Below are 16301 nucleotides of genomic sequence, written 5' to 3' on the forward strand. Positions count from 1 at the left end.
AGATTGATTCAGTTCTATTAAATAATAGTTTTGGCTTGTATGAAACCTATCAATTTAGATGTTACCTTTAATGTATGTAACATACATACTAAATTTACTAAAATATTGAATTAACAAGGGGCAGGCCATATGTATTTTCCCATTTTGTGGACATCTTCAGAGCTTTCTGTTTTGTGCACACAGATTTCATGTGGGTCTTCTCACATGTTAAGTCACTTCATATAGACTTACAATTGTGAATTAGTTTAGACTGAGTCTAAAATCACAAAAGTTCATTCAGAGGCAGCATGTTTCTCACTGACAGGGTGAAAGTTACTACTTCATTGTGCTGATTCATCACATCCAGCTGGGTTTCCTCAACTCTGTGTGAGCGTTTCTGAACTGATGACTAACATCCCTCGATAAACAGTTTTTACAAGCTGGGTGTGTGTTCCCTGCACTCTCAGATCCTGTCTGCTCTTATAAGGCACGAGTCTGATTGTAAATCCACCAAACAGTTCAGCATTCAACAAAACTTCCTCTGACACACCCACGTCCACACCCATGTACCGGTATTGTGTGGATTGTTCTAAATGACTTTGTCCAGTAAGTGTATCAGGATAAAACAAGCTAATTTAATTAGAAAAGACAGAATTGTATTGTTTTGGTGATCGTCACAGACTATTTGTTTTCCACAGCGGAAAAAGCTAACAAATCAAAAATCCAGGTTTGAAATGACATGAGTAGATGATGACAGAATTTGTTGAATTTTGATGACCAGTTCAGTATTAGTTGTACAAAACAATAATCACTTAATTTTTGGATTTTAATCATAATCAATATAAATTTAAAAACATTTATAAAGCACTTTCTATAATGTTTTTTATATTTTATTTTCAACACAAAGTACAAATAACAAATCAATATAAGCCTAGTAAAAAATATATTTTCATCTGAACAATGGAAACTGAAAGAGCGTATGTTCATGTTTTTATTGATTTTTTATTTATTTATTAAAACTTTACTTTTGCACTATTCAACAGAAACTGCAATGTATTTCGCAGCTGATTTTCCAATAAAAAGCATAACATTTTATCCACTGTTGATCAGCGTTGTGTGCCAACATGTTCAACATTTCAGATTAACATTCAAAAGATGATCATAAAGTTGAGAGCCACTGCATGAACTCTGTCTGTCACTGACAACGATAAACTGAGCTTATCATTGTTTTCTCCTCTTCCTTTTTGGCTTTTAGAATTGCAACTCACTTCCTTCCCCCTCCCCTCCAAAAATACACACATTTATAATTAAACATGCACAGAAGGGTTATATGATATTGACGTAGCGGTTGATTGCTTTTGGTAACGGTAGTAAATTGACTTGAGCACCTCATCACACTTAAACACACAAAACCTTAACAGCGTTGCCATGGCGCTAATGTGGTTTCCACAGAAACAGAAGCAGATTCACTGTCCTTTACCCCCTCAGGCCGAGACAGCAGCCAATCGGATCTGCAAAGTGCTGGCTGTCAATCAGGAGAACGAGCAACTGATGGAAGACTATGAGAAACTAGCCAGTGATGTGAGCACACTCATTCATGTTCTGTCCTCTTCACTCCCATCCTCCTCTTGTCCCGTCTCCTCATCTCTCCTATCCTGTCGTCTCAACCTGTGCTCATTTAGGGCCTGTGAGAAGTTTCAGTCATTTTACTCTACAGTGTTCCTATGGTCATGGAAAACAGGGAATTTTAAAATACTGCTTTCCAGGCCAGGCAGTTCCATGAAAATGAATACAATCTTAAAAGATCTTGGAAATTTCTATATTGAATGTGAATTATTTTATGCTCAGCTATAAAATATTTAATCAGCTTTGTTAATCTTTTTGTGAGTGCAATCTCTAAATAAAGTAATAATTCCACAATAATTGTATACTGTATATAGATAAAATAAAATAAATGAATAAAACCCATATCCTGTATTTCAGAATGACTGGTAAAGTCATGGAAATGTATTATTTAAATTAAATGGGAGCCCTGTATCTAATTCATAATAAAAAAACAATAAATCCCATATTTAAAACCCAATCTCATTATCTCTTTTTCTCTTCTACCTCCTTTATCTCATTCTGTCTGCCCCCATCTTTTTCCAATGTGTTTGATCCTCTTTTTTCCCCTCTTTTTGTTGTTTCCTCCCTCTTTTTTTTTCTTCTCTCTCTCTCTCTCTTGCTCTCTTCAGCTATTGGAGTGGATTCGCAGAACCATCCCGTGGTTGGAGAACCGCGTTCCGGAGAACACCATGCAGGCCATGCAGCAGAAGTTGGAGGATTTCCGGGACTACCGACGACTTCACAAACCGCCTAAAGTTCAGGAGAAATGTCAGCTGGAGATCAACTTCAACACACTGCAGACCAAACTCCGCCTCAGTAACCGGCCTGCGTTCATGCCCTCAGAGGGGAAGATGGTCTCGGTGAGAACTTAGCACAAGTACTAACTAAGTATCAACCAAAGTTTTAGAGCATCCAACTCTAATAATTTGACTTGTAACACTGGTCAGTAATGAATCGTCTGCATGTGTAGGATATCTCCAATGCTTGGGGAGGTCTTGAGGGAGCAGAGAAGGGATATGAAGAGTGGCTACTGAATGAGATTCGCAGACTGGAGAGACTCGACCATCTTGCAGAGAAATTTCGCCAAAAAGCCGCCATCCACGAAGCCTGGACTGACGGTAACAGATAGATGAAGCAGAACGAAGCAGAAACACACATGCTGCGTCCCAATTTGCCTACTTATACTATGCCCTAAAAGTGTGTATTCCTTTTGGTGAAGGAAAAAGTAGATACTTTTGAGTGTGCAGCAGAAGAGAAGGCAAGCTTTGGGGCAAAATTGCATTTTGTCTCAACCGGCCTGTCTATAATCCTGTCACAGTTATCATCTTCATATACACCAAATTTTATTTAATTAAATTTACACAATTCTTCCTACCATATCAGAAAGAAAACAAGTAGTACGTTAATTTGCCAGTCATGTGTAAGGGTGTATTTATTCACTATACGCACAGTTCCTTTGAATGATAAATTACATTTAACTAAATGTGAGATTAGAATTAGTTTGTCCCAACGCATAGTTTGTTGAAAAGAGTGTGACCTACTCTAACGGCTGATTTTGTCAAAAACTCATTGCTAGTACAGGATTTGGTTCAGAACTACAAACAAGAGTAAAAAGAACTACAAATATGGCAGATGTTTGCAAGACCAACTGTTAGTAGAGACACACTTTCAGGGGTTTGAGTTATTAATAATCAATATCTAACCTGATGAAAAATATTTATTTAATATTATCTGTGTTTTATCTAATTTGCAACAACATGTACACAGCGAATCGATTTTATTCTTGATTCAAAGGTTTTTGATTTGATTCAAGGACGATTTTTACAGATACAGAATGATTCGATTCAAGATGAATCATCTGCCATATTTGTAGTTCTTTTTACTCATGTTTGTAGTTCTGAACCAAATCCTCTACTAGCAATGAGTTTTTGGCAAAATCAGCCGTTAGAGTAGGTCACACTCTTTTCAACAAACTATGCGTTGGGACAAACTAATTCTAATCTCACATACTATTTAGGATGGATAGTATGCACTTTGGGATGCAGGGACATTCTTTTTCTTTGTTTATAAGAATTGAGTTCCTCATTCTCTCTAAGGTATGGCTGATCTTTGCTGCTCTCTGTAGGTAAGGAGGAGATGTTGCAGGATAAAGACTTTGAGACGGCAACCCTCTCAGAGATCAAAGCTCTGCTGAAGAAGCACGAGGCGTTTGAGAGTGACCTCGCAGCTCATCAGGACAGAGTGGAACAGATCGCTGCCATCGCACAGGAGCTTAAGTCAGTAAACACACAGAAAAACCTGATCAGACAATGCTTGTTAAAGTAGTTTAATAGCTTCACTCTCACACCCATTCTCTCTCTTCAGTGAGTTGGAGTACTACGACTCTCCCAGTGTAAACGCCCGCTGTCAGCGGATCTGCGATCAGTGGGATTCACTGGGAGTTTTAACTCAGAAACGCAGCGAGGCCTTGCAGGTAAAAAAAAAAATTGAAAAACACCTTGAATTTATCATTTCTATTCTAACCTGCAGAAAACAGCTTCATCACTTCTTTGCTGATATACTGTCTGCCACTGTCTGTGTTTTTGTGCTGTAAGTGCACTGCACTCATATGTGTGTGTCTTGGCTCTATCTCTTCCCTCAGAGGACAGAGAAACTGTTGGAAACGATTGATCAGCTCTACCTGGAGTTCGCCAAAAGGGCGGCACCCTTTAACAACTGGATGGAGGGAGCCATGGAGGACCTGCAGGACACTTTTATCGTCCACACTATTGAGGAGATACAGGTATTGCACATTAATCATCCATCCATCCATCCATTTATCCATCTGTCTAATCTGCCTTCCTGCCTGCCTGTCCAAACGTCGACGTAATGGTGCAATTCAGTCATAAAAATTTAATTTACTGTATAATGTGGAATGTCACAGAATTTGGCTAAGTATGGATGAATGAATCAAAAGTGGGGCTTAAAGGGGACCTATTATGCTAAATTCACTTTTATAAGGTGTTTGAACACAGATGTGTGTTCATAGTGTCACCCAATACTTTTTATAATCCCATATATCATTATCATTCTCCCACAACAAGCTGTTTCAGATTTCCCCCTACTCCTACGTAAAAGTAGGGAAACCCCGGCCACGTCAGGTGACGATCTGCTCTAGATCCCGTCCTGAGTGAAAAGCAGCAGTCCGACATTACAACCGTAAACAAAACGATACCTGCTCTATCTCCATGCAACATATTTTCTGGCTCTGTGGGCATCCTAATACTGTTCACACACAAGCACCTATACAACAGTTTATAGATTAACACGACGGTACAGGCTAGTTGATGAGATGAATAAACGTAACTCCACAACAACTTGCATAAATGTACCACTAACCATTCAGAAACGTCCATGTGCAGTTTAACATCTGTCTCTCCAGATGTGTCTGACTCCAGTTCAAACATGTAAGGCTGCACTCGCTACTGGGTATTATTGACATTTTGCCTGAGAGAAATTCAGCTGTTATGTTGTTCCCATAGAATCCGAAGCACATGTAAAGGATTGGCTGTCGTTTGAACGGAGGCGGGGAGCAGCAGCTCATTTGCATTTAAAGGGACACACACAAAAATGACGCGTTTTCCCTCACACCCAAAAAGGGGCAACTTTGACAAGCTATAATAAAAAATCTGGGTGGTATTTTGAGCTGAAACTTCACATTCTGAGGACATCAGAGATTATATTACATCATGTGAAAATGGGCATAATAGGTCACCTTTTATCAAATCTCAAGATGGACTATATTCTATGACTATAAAATCACAAAAAGACAGTCTTTAAATATGAAATCAGCATGTGTGGTTTTGTGTGAATGAGCAGAAATGTATCTCATCTGTCTGTCCATCCATCCATCTGGTGGATTTCAAGTGTGACTGTAAAGTGTTCTGGTGCATTTCATATAAAAGTTGATGTAAGAGTGAAAATTGAAACGTTGCAGAGGAGGAATGTTTCAGAAAGTTATAGCACCTCTCTTTTGTGTGTGTGTGTGTGTGTGTGTGTGTGTGTGTGTGTGTGTGTGTATCAGGGACTCAGCACAGCCCATGAGCAGTTTAAAGCCACACTGCCTGAGGCAGATAAGGAACGACAGGCCATCCTGGGCATCCATAATGAAATTGCTAAAATTGTGCAGACATACCACGTCAACATGGCTGGCACCAACCCCTACACCACCATCAACCCTCAGGAGATCAATGCCAAATGGGATAAGGTCTGAGCACAATTCTTCTTCAGAAAAAGAAAAGAAGAGAATCAGAGTTTTCAGACAAATATATGACACATGAATATATGTTTTATATGTAAGAAAATGGGTACAAGAAGAGATGCTTAATTCACCTCCACACTGCTTTCTCCTAATCTCCTTTTCTCTCTCTCTCTCTCTCTCTCTCTCTCTCTCTCTCTCTCTCTCTCTCTCTCTCTCTCTCTCTCTCTCTCTCTCTCTCTCTCTCTCTCTCTCTCTCTCTCTCTCTCTCTCTCTCTCTCTCTCTCTCTCTCTCTCTCTCTCTCTCTCTCTCTCTCTCTCTCTCTCTCTCTCTCTCTCTCTCTCTCTCTCTCTCTCTCTCTCTCTCTCTCTCTCTCTCTCTCTCTCTCTCTCTCTCTCTCTCTCTCCTTCTCTCTCTCTCTCCTCTCAGGTGAGGCAGTTAGTACCCCAGAGAGATCAGGCCCTCGTCGAAGAACACGCTCGCCAGCAGAATAATGAGAGACTGCGCAGACAGTTTGCTAATCAGGCAAATGTTATTGGGCCCTGGATCCAGACCAAGATGGAGGTGGGACATGAGCTAAATTAACAGAAAATTAATCACATTCTCTTATGGTACTGTCAGAGAACTGAGAAAAGTCAAAAATGTTCTTGGTGAGTAGCTTACATACACGGTCACACGTGTAGTTGATTTACATACAATACCGTTCAAATGTTTGGGGTTAGGACGACTTAAAAAAAAAAAAGGAAATGTAATACTTTTATTCATCAAGGATGCATTAAATTGATCAAAAGTGACAGTAAAGACATATGTTATAATGTTTCAAAATATTTCAAATAAATGCTGTTCTTTTGAACTTTATTAATCAAAGAATCCTGAAAAAATGTATCACGTTTTCCACAAAAATAGTATGCAGCACCGCTGTTTTCATCATTGATAATAATAAGAAATGTTTATTGAGCAGCACATTAGAATGATTTCTGAAGGATCATGTGACACTGAAGACTGCTGAAAATTCAGCCTTACCATCACAGGAATAAATTACATTTTAAAATATATTAAAAATGAAAACAGTTACAGTTTACAGTTAAAACTGTTTAATTACTTAATTGCATGAAATGTTTACATAGGATATATAAGTTGTTATTTGTCAAATAACTATTTGGAGAAAAGTAGACACAGGACTGTCTAGTTAAAAATTCTATGGGATTCTACTCATCTAGTCCCTCAATAATTTAAGCTATTTGCCCTTATGAATTTTTTCCTGAGGTTAACACTGACATTTGTAGAAGACAGTGAGATGAAGTCAATCATGGAAAAGAATGCATCCGATACTGCTAAATTAGCTCTGTAATATCGTTTGGGTGGCCTCAGAAAAAATGTGTAGGGAAAAACCCTGGACATGGAGGCAGAGATTCAGGAAGAACTGTCGTTGTCCTCTTATTTTAAAATTGTTTTAATGTTTAATCTTCAGGAAATTGGCCGAATCTCTATTGAGATGCACGGTACCCTGGAGGATCAGCTGACCCACCTGCGGCAGTATGAGAAGAGCATAGTAAACTACAAACCAAAGATTGACCAGCTAGAGGGAGACCATCAACTAATACAGGAAGCACTTATATTTGACAACAAACACACTAATTACACAATGGAGGTATATACGCACAAAAACTCTCAAATGCTTATTTCCAACCCCCCTAGTGCATTTGTATGTTCCTGACATCTCTTTTCTTTCTCAAGCACATCCGTGTAGGTTGGGAGCAGCTCCTCACAACCATCGCTCGCACCATTAACGAGATCGAGAACCAGATTCTGACCCGTGACGCCAAAGGCATCAGCCAGGACCAAATGAATGAGTTCAGAGCCTCGTTCAACCACTTCGACCGAGTCAGTATAACACTGCACAGTCCAACACCACAGTTTCACATCATTGAGAGCAGTAGGACGCTTGAGACCGTAACTTGGTCAATTCATCTGAGTTGTTACCGACAGAGAATAGCTTTACTACATTTCATATTGTGATTGGCTGCTGCGATACTTTGTGTGGTGCCTTGCAGACTCGGGCAAAATTTAGAGTTTAAAAATTTGCTTCCTTTTGAATTGAATTAATCATGCGCCACAGGAAGTTAAATTGGAATGACAGAAAGTAGAATTTACTGAATTGTGATTTAAAGAAATTCAGCAGGTAATGGCATTTGTTTTGCTTCAAGGCTTTTTTCTTCCAGACAAGACCAACAACGTTTATTGTGCCAAAATGATTACCTCAATAACTTGTTTTAACAATAAAAAGTTAAATTGGGCAAGATAAAATTGGTTAGTCTTATCAGACTTTTTTTTTTAAAGTTTCAAGGATTTTTAAACCTTACATACTTAGATAATGTGAATTTCTTTGATTTTCAACTCATTTTAATTCTACTTCAATTCCACATCATGTTTGCTACCTTTACTGATATTCAACTCAAGAATTGAATTTTAGTTTTAAAAGACTTTTCATTTCAATTTTAAGTGGAGCACAAGTATTTGACTTATCTGTCATCTCAGGCAGGCAAAATGACCAAAATGCACAAGTATCAGAATTTTGACTTTCATAGAAATGCATTTGTATTATTGACCTGACTTGCATAGAGTATGTCACCCACACATGTCCCAGATTACAGGCTGCCAACGCTGAAACCTAACGCTGCACTAAAAACCCACGCAGTGCCACCCAAGGCACCTTAACATCGATAAAACAGCACAACATAGTTGACCGTTAACCGAGCACAGCAGGCCCAGATTTTGAGCATCACATATTAGATCTGTCCTCACAGTCACTCCCCCCCCCTCACAGCACAGTACTACACAGTTTGTCCTAACGTTTGTGCACTTTCTCTTCTTTTGTCTTCTCGTTTTTCTCTTCTGCATGGACCCTCTTCCACCCCTCCACATGTCTGCATGACATTCCCCCACCCCCCCAATGTGTGTGCTGCATGTCCACGCTGCTGACCTCTGACCCTGCCCACGGCTCTGACACCCAGGACCACTCGGGCGCACTGGGCGCTGAGGAGTTCAAAGCCTGCCTTATCAGTCTGGGCTTCGATATCGGGAACGACGCACAGGTACACACACACCGACACCAGCCAGGGAGTTCTGCCATTAACCACACTCTTTTTGTTTTTTTTTTTTTTTCCCTTTCTACTCTCTTTTTCTTTTCGCTCTCGGTCTTATTTTTTCCAATTTTCTCTCAACCCTTCCTCTAAAATGACTTCCTTCACTTATACTCCTCCCATCCTCTTTCGCTCTTCATCTTTCTCTCCACTACTACCTGGCTCTGTTTGTCCCTCGTGGGTTCCTGTAGAAGAGAACAGGCATGATGGATGCAGAAGACTTCAGAGCCTGCCTCATCTCCATGGGTTATAATATGGTAAAGCAGAGAGTTCAAATCTCCATGGGTTGTGATCAGGTTAAATTGAGAGTTTAGGTCCCCGTGGATAATGAACTGGTAAATCATAGAATCTGAATGTTTTGTAATATGGATAAATTGATAGTTACAATCCCTCTGGATTAATCTGGTAGAACAGATTTAGAAATCTAAATGGGATAACCTGGAAAATTATAGATTTATGTTCAGCATGGGGTATAATATGGTAAAGCAGTTATAATCTCCAAGTGTTCTCAGTTAATGCAGAGTTATCATGAACTCTTGGATAGTTACATCTATGTGGGTTATTATTTGAGAAAGTTACTTGAGTATTGCTGGAAAAAGTAGCATGAACTAGTAAAAAAGTCCATGGATTGTAGCCTAATTCAATCCCTATGGAATATAACTCATTGTAAATTGAAGATATATGTGATAAAACAGTGATTTATAATCCACTACATGGTATAAACCTGGAAAAATAAAGATTTATCTACATGGAGTATCCATCTTATTTTTAACATAAGAGTAGGCACGGCCATTTGTAACTTGAATGTGCAAAAACAGTCCGTTATCCTGCTTGTTGAAAACTGATATAGGTTATCATATTATTTTAAAGGTGTCATGACATGAGAAATCAAATTTGCATTGATCTTTGGCCATATAAGAGGTTTTTGTACCATTAAAACATCCTGCAATTCTCATAGCTTAAAACGTCCTCCTCATTATAAACAAAGCAGCTCCAAAAACAGCTTGTTTTGATATTGGGTGACATGTTACGTCACACGGGCAGATACATTTGCATATGCTTGCCTCCAGAGCAAGATATCGATGAATAGTTTATCACACCATAGGCCACATAGGCCCTCTAGCGTTCAGTTGCTTGTAGGGGAATTACAGTTAGACCCCATGAAGAGACCAATATGCACAATGAGCTCCAGGAGTCAAAGCTGAAGTTCACTGAGTTTACTGAAGACAAAGTTCACCAGACTTCCATTGAGTGTAGAAAATAAGAAAGTGGGATACAGTAACTAACTTGGGATACAGAAACACTAGTACTTATTGTCATATTTTTAATCAGTTGACGTCATTTCTACAGGTTTGATAGGTTAACAGTACAGATAATTCTAGCAGCATCTGAGCAGGGTATTCTGTTCTTTACGCAAATGGGGTCATTTAAAGACATTATAGTTAGGTAGTGTAATGGGGAGTTGGCAAATACATTTTGTTGAAAGATGGAGCAGCCAATCATAAGTGACTGTTTACTGACAAGCCTTAAAGGAGCCGCCCCTTAAAAAACGATCATTACAGACAGAGAGAAATAATTGTTTTTTTGTTATTGTTGTTTTTTTTGCTAAAAAACTTTATTAACATTATAAGTGAACCTCAAGGAACATATTAAAATAATAAGAAAAAAATCCATGTCATGACCCCTTTAATTTATTATACTCAAAAACACACTGGTTTGTAACACTAATAGTTTAACAGTTTACAGTTTTCACAGGAAGTAGCTTACTATGGTATGATACTATGGTGGATACTATGGTAATAAACTGCGTGCATTATCTGGTAAGGCAGAGTCATGTGGTTAAGGGAAGATTTCCTGAACTCTTGGTTAGTTCCATATATGTGGTTCAGTGTTATTTTTGTATGTATATAATATTATAGTATTTATTAATATTTTAAATTATATTTTATTTGCATATCTTCTTTGTAGGTTTAAGTTTTTGTAATTTTTTGTGCTTTTGTCATTTGTATAAGTTTTTTTTAACATGGTTTTAATTAATTAAGTTTTTTTTTTTCAATTGTAGTTTTAGCCATTTTAGTACTTCAACATACAATTATTTATTTAGTTAGTTGCCTAAGGCTACATTTCTGATTTTTGAAAAATGTTCTTAATTTTTTTTAATCTAATATTTATAATTTATTTTATATCACCCCCTTTTTTTTTTTTTTTTTTTTGCAATTACCAAAAGAGATTTTTTTAGTTTTAGTTAACTATATCAGCACTAATGTGGTTATTAATTACTCAAGTATTTCTGGAAAAAGAAGCATGAAGTGGTAGAGAAAAGTCCAAGGATTGTAAATTAAACTGCAGTAGTCAAAAAGTGGATCAAAAAAGTTAATCAAAGTTGTGCTAAGAGAAGAACGGGTATTGTTCAAAATTCATGTATAACTTTGATGAAAGGTTTTGATCCACTTCAAATGTTGACTACTGTAAATTATAATCCCCTCAGACTGTTATAATCTCTAATCTGGTTGAGTTATTGAGAAAGATTTGCTTGATTCCTGTAAAAAAAAAAGAAAAAAAAAGAAGTAGCATCAGCTATGCTAACCCAGTTAGGAACAACCCTTCATATTGTTTTCATAGTGATTTTTAAGAAGAATTTCTCTGTTCTGTAGGGAGAGGCGGAGTTTTCCCGCATCATGAGCATTGTGGATCCTAACAGACTGGGATTGATCACATTCCAGGCCTTTATTGACTTTATGTCTCGCGAGACCGCTGACACGGACACCGCTGATCAGGTCATGGCATCGTTTAAAGTCCTTGCTGGAGACAAGGTACATATACAACATCCAAAAGACATTTTGCTGTTTTAAAATGTTTCAATTAATAACCAAGTGAATAACTCTTATCTGGTGCAGAACTACATCCTGGCGGATGAGCTGAGGCGCGAGCTCCCCCCTGACCAGGCTGAGTACTGCATTGCCCGCATGACGCCTTACTCCGGCCCCGACACCGTCCCGGGAGCTCTCGACTACATGTCCTTCTCCACCGCCCTCTATGGGGAGAGTGACCTCTGAACCGTGACCCCCGGATGTGGGGTCAACCTGCCTTCTGATACAAATACACACAAATACGCATATTCATAAACACACACATAGCTTGCACTCCATGAGAGTAAAAGTGACTCTTCAGTGCTGATCTAGCACCAACAAGCAGAGCAAGAAGAACTGGTCCCAGATCAGCCAATCAGAGCAGCTTCCATCAGCACCACACAATGATGTTCGGTCATTTTTGTATCCTCCTATCAGCCCAGGCCTTTCTGTTTGTCATATACGACTTCCTGCTCTTTTTCCAGCCGTGTTCATGAAGTCTGTCTTGCCTGTCTTCTCACTGAAGTCGTAATTGAGTATGTTGCATTGAAGGAGAGAAAAGGAAACAGGACATGAATGTCTAATACTCTTCCCTCCATGTAAACGTACAATATGCAACAAACGGTTAAAAATATACACAATAACACATGGTAGGCAGCATCATGTTATCAATGTGACCTATGATCCATGTGATACTTTTTTACATGCAGTAAATACTTGTTGATGAGAATGCTTTTCGATCGTTCTCTTGTGACGGTGAGTCAGATTTCATGAACAGATCTTCGCCTTTCTGCTTCCATGCGCAACATTGAAAAACTCCCTCCCCCCCAGAGGAATGTTTTTTGTATTTTTACTTCTTATTTTGTTTTTTTTTCCCTCTTCATAAAGGAATAAAGTTAACATATTTTATTATACAGAACAAAAAAAGGTATTTTTCTTCACCTTATTAAAAAAAATTAAAAAAAAATTATGAAAATTTAAATAAAGAAACAACCACAATTGTGTGTTTGTGTTTTTTAACTGCTTGTATCAAGGAGAAATGTGTTCTATGAACTTGAGATGATGCTTTGTTTTAATGTAAAAAGGAAAGACGACAATTAGGCATATTGTTTTCAAAACTGTCATTTTGACAAATTTATTTATTTATTAGCATGCTTACTCAACTCATCAGCTGTGTAGAACCCATTATACTGCTTGACGAATACAGTTTCCTTCCTGTGACATTTCCTATTTAAACAGGAATTAGTGGCAGACCATGCATATATATATATATATATATATATATATATATAAGGACCAAAATTCCTATACTTTCAGATTATGAACATAATTTGATTAAATTCTTGATAAAGTACATTCATTTAAAAATAATGTATGTGCCCTTGCCATAGTTTTGGCAAGCACTATATAAGTTTTGGCAAAGTTCTCTCAAAGTTACAAACAAATGTTCTTCCCGTAACGACAGTCATTTGGTCTTTCGAAATATTAGCAGAATAAATGTTATTTACATTATTCATCGAATTTTTTTTTCTGAAACATTTTTGTTAGATTTTAAATTTAATGTTTTTTTTAAACGTTACTAACAACTTTTTTTTTTGGTTCAGAGAACAAGAAAAATCTTCCCATAATACTTGCAAAATTGGAAAATAGAAGAAACATTCCCTTTTTTGCTTTCTTTAACATTAAGACATTAAAAAAACTAGACATTCTGAGAACATTTAAGAAATAATGTTTTCATAACTGAATAGGAATGTTAGCAAAATGTTCTAAGACAAAACAATTTTAAGTTGGGGATGTAGTGTATTGTCCTTCCACCCATGTGTTTTTTGACGTGTGACATTAACAAAAGCCATGAAAATAATTTAGTTTTTATTTTAAAATTAAATTATAAGACTATAAAAAACATTATTTATTCATTTTAACTGCTTCGAAACTGATAGCTTTTAACCTACATGGCCTCATAATAAAAGTGCATTTCGTCAAGTGCAAGTTAAAGGGGTGGTTGATTACGATTTCACTTTTTTAACTTTAGTTAGTGTGTAATGTTGCTGTTTGAGCATAAACAACATCTACAAAGTTACAACGCTCAAAGTTCAAAGCAAAGGAAGATAATTATTTGCTTTTAAAGAAATCACTTTTTAAGGACTACAACATTCCTCTAGGGTTAGTGACGTCACCAACCCTAGAATTTACACAAACCCCGCCCCCTGAACACGATTTATAGATTATCAAGACAGAATATGCTAATCAATGACTAGAAGATAACTAACTACACATAAGGTACATAAATTCATCAACTAAACATTCAGAAACGTCCTGTTGCATTCTACGTGTTGTCACTTCTTCTTGAGTCTCTCCATCATTGTCTGAACCCGATTTGAACATAAAAGGCAAAAAGTTTTAGAAATTTCCAGTGCATGTCTGTGTGTGTGCAAGCTGTTGAAGCTCCGCCCCCTGTGCCAGCAGCAGCAGCTCATTTGCATTTAAAGGAACAGACCCAAAACGGTGCGTTTTTCCTCACCCTCAAAAAGGGACAATTTTAACATACTATATAAAAATATCTGTGGGGTATTTTGAGCTAAAACTTCACGTACACACTCTGGGGACATCAAAGACATCTTGTGAAAAGGGCATTATACCACCCCTTTAAGTCAAGTCAAGTCACATTTATTTATATAGAGCTTTTTACAATAGGCCTACAGATTGTTTCAAAGCAGCTTTACAGAGACAACAAGAGAATAATGCAACAAAGTATTAAGATTGAAGATAAGAACAAAGATAAGATTGAAGCCAAAATTATCCTATAATTTTCTTAATTTAAAACGCACTTGCTGCAGCAAGCAGACCTAAGCGAGACGGCTTTGCGCGCTTATTGGCTGCTCTGCGGCAACTGCTGCAACCTATGGAGAGGCAGCTGTGACGTACGAACCAATGAGGGCACTTCGCACCCTTCGTGTGTCACGGCCCGCCAAAATGGGCGTGGCTATGGCTATATAACCCGCGCCGTCCATAGTTGCCTTGGTTTCATCGACTCAAGCGATACCGTATCGGAGCACAAGCACGGCAAGGTTACACAACACTCGTTCCCTCATCTCAGGGAACCGAGGTTGCGTTAGTAACCGAGACATTCCCTTTCGAGAGTACTCTCGTGTTGCGTAAGCCTTAGATTACGCTACGTGATCCCCGTGTAAAACACCGTGCGTGCTCAAAAAACTTCCTCAGTCAGCGTCCCAGGGCAAGTGCCTGGGGCTCATAAGACGAGTAAGCTAACGTGAATGAATAATGCTTGATACATTATAGTACAGTTATGCCAGATCTAAGTCAGGCAAGTAACTGCAGCAGAATGGTTAAACCGATAACAGTCTAGCCTGTAAAGCAGGAACTTCTAGGTTGTAAAACCTGATAAATGTAGACTGAGAGGCCCAGCCTGCCACCATACAGATATCCTGAAGTGAAATCCCTCTGGACCAAGCCCAGGAAGAGGCCATGCCTCTAGTAGAGTGAGCTCTGACGCCCAGGGGGCAACAGAGGCCTTTGGATGTGTAAGCCAATGAAATAGCATCCACTATCCAATGTGAAAGGCTCTGTTTAGTGGCAGCCAACCCTTTAGTGCGACCACCAAAGGATACAAAGAGCTGTTCTGATTGTCTGAAAACAGCAGAACGCTCCACATAAATCCAAAGAGCCCTAACAGAGCAGAGAACATTTGCGTCCCTCTCGTCATCAGATATAGGGAGAGCAGACAGGGAAATAACTTGCGCTCTGAACAGAGTGGCAAGTATCTTAGGAACATAACCTTGTCTTGGTTTGAGGATGACCTTAGAATCATTAGGCCCAAACTCAAGACAGGTAGCGCTCACGGAGAGCGCGTGCAGGTCACCTACACGCTTGACTGAGGCTAGAGCCATCAGGAAGACGGTTTTGAGTGAGAGATATTTCAAATCTACGGTCTGCATTGGTTCAAATGGGTCACCCTTCATGGCCTCTAGGACCGTGGAAACGAGCGAGCGCAGATTGTGCTGAGCCCACACGAGAACATGTTGTCCGATCGGACTAAGACGTGGTGACCCCTCAAGTATGGGAGAAAAAACTCCAGAACTAACTCGACCGCTCTCATCTCTAGACAGTTTATGTGTAGGCATTTCTCCGGGCCTGACCAGAGGCTGGAAGTTGGCCTGCCCTCGTACAGGGCACCCCAACCAAGGTTGGAAGCATCTGTCAAGACTACTTTTAGATTTGAGACCGTCCCCATGTCGACGCCTGACTGGTACCAGTCGGCTGTCTTCCAAGGTTCCAGGGCTTCGATACAGCCCTGGGTTACCCTGAGACGAAAGTGAGGACTTTGCTGAGGTCTGCAGCGGCTAGACGAGCGCGAGAGATGGCGAGCTTCAGCTGGCGGCCTTGAAGTCTGGGCAGGCGGCTGATTCTTTGAGCGGCCTGACGCAAAGCTCGAGCGCCTGGGCAGAAAGTGTCACAAGGCCTGTGAC

At 39.0% G+C, this 16301-nt stretch overlaps 1 protein-coding gene across 5 annotated transcripts in view; it reads left to right on the forward strand.

Moving 5' to 3' along the window:
- actn1 (actinin, alpha 1) overlaps positions 1-12832 on the forward strand; it is a 32819-nt gene extending 19987 nt beyond the window's left edge. For 2 of the 5 annotated variants that reach the window (XM_081351817.1, XM_081351819.1), the window contains exons 9-21: positions 1468-1560; positions 2214-2444; positions 2555-2702; positions 3710-3860; positions 3949-4057; positions 4226-4366; positions 5648-5830; positions 6252-6386; positions 7294-7473; positions 7560-7706; positions 9157-9222; positions 11620-11778; positions 11863-12762. In XM_081351817.1, the coding sequence (XP_081207943.1) occupies positions 1468-1560; positions 2214-2444; positions 2555-2702; positions 3710-3860; positions 3949-4057; positions 4226-4366; positions 5648-5830; positions 6252-6386; positions 7294-7473; positions 7560-7706; positions 9157-9222; positions 11620-11778; positions 11863-12021 (1902 nt within the window). In that variant the 3' untranslated portion in view covers positions 12022-12762. Of the gene's footprint in view, positions 1-1467; positions 1561-2213; positions 2445-2554; positions 2703-3709; positions 3861-3948; positions 4058-4225; positions 4367-5647; positions 5831-6251; positions 6387-7293; positions 7474-7559; positions 7707-8836; positions 8918-9156; positions 9223-11619; positions 11779-11862 lie in introns of all 5 variants that reach the window. The other 3 variants (XM_081351816.1, XM_081351820.1, XM_081351818.1) reach the window with 2 other exon arrangements.
- Positions 12833-16301: the final 3469 nt, after the last annotated feature.

Source organism: Scardinius erythrophthalmus (assembly GCF_964197995.2).
Source record: "Scardinius erythrophthalmus genome assembly, chromosome: 21".
NCBI classification, from domain to species: Eukaryota; Metazoa; Chordata; class Actinopteri; order Cypriniformes; family Leuciscidae; genus Scardinius; species Scardinius erythrophthalmus.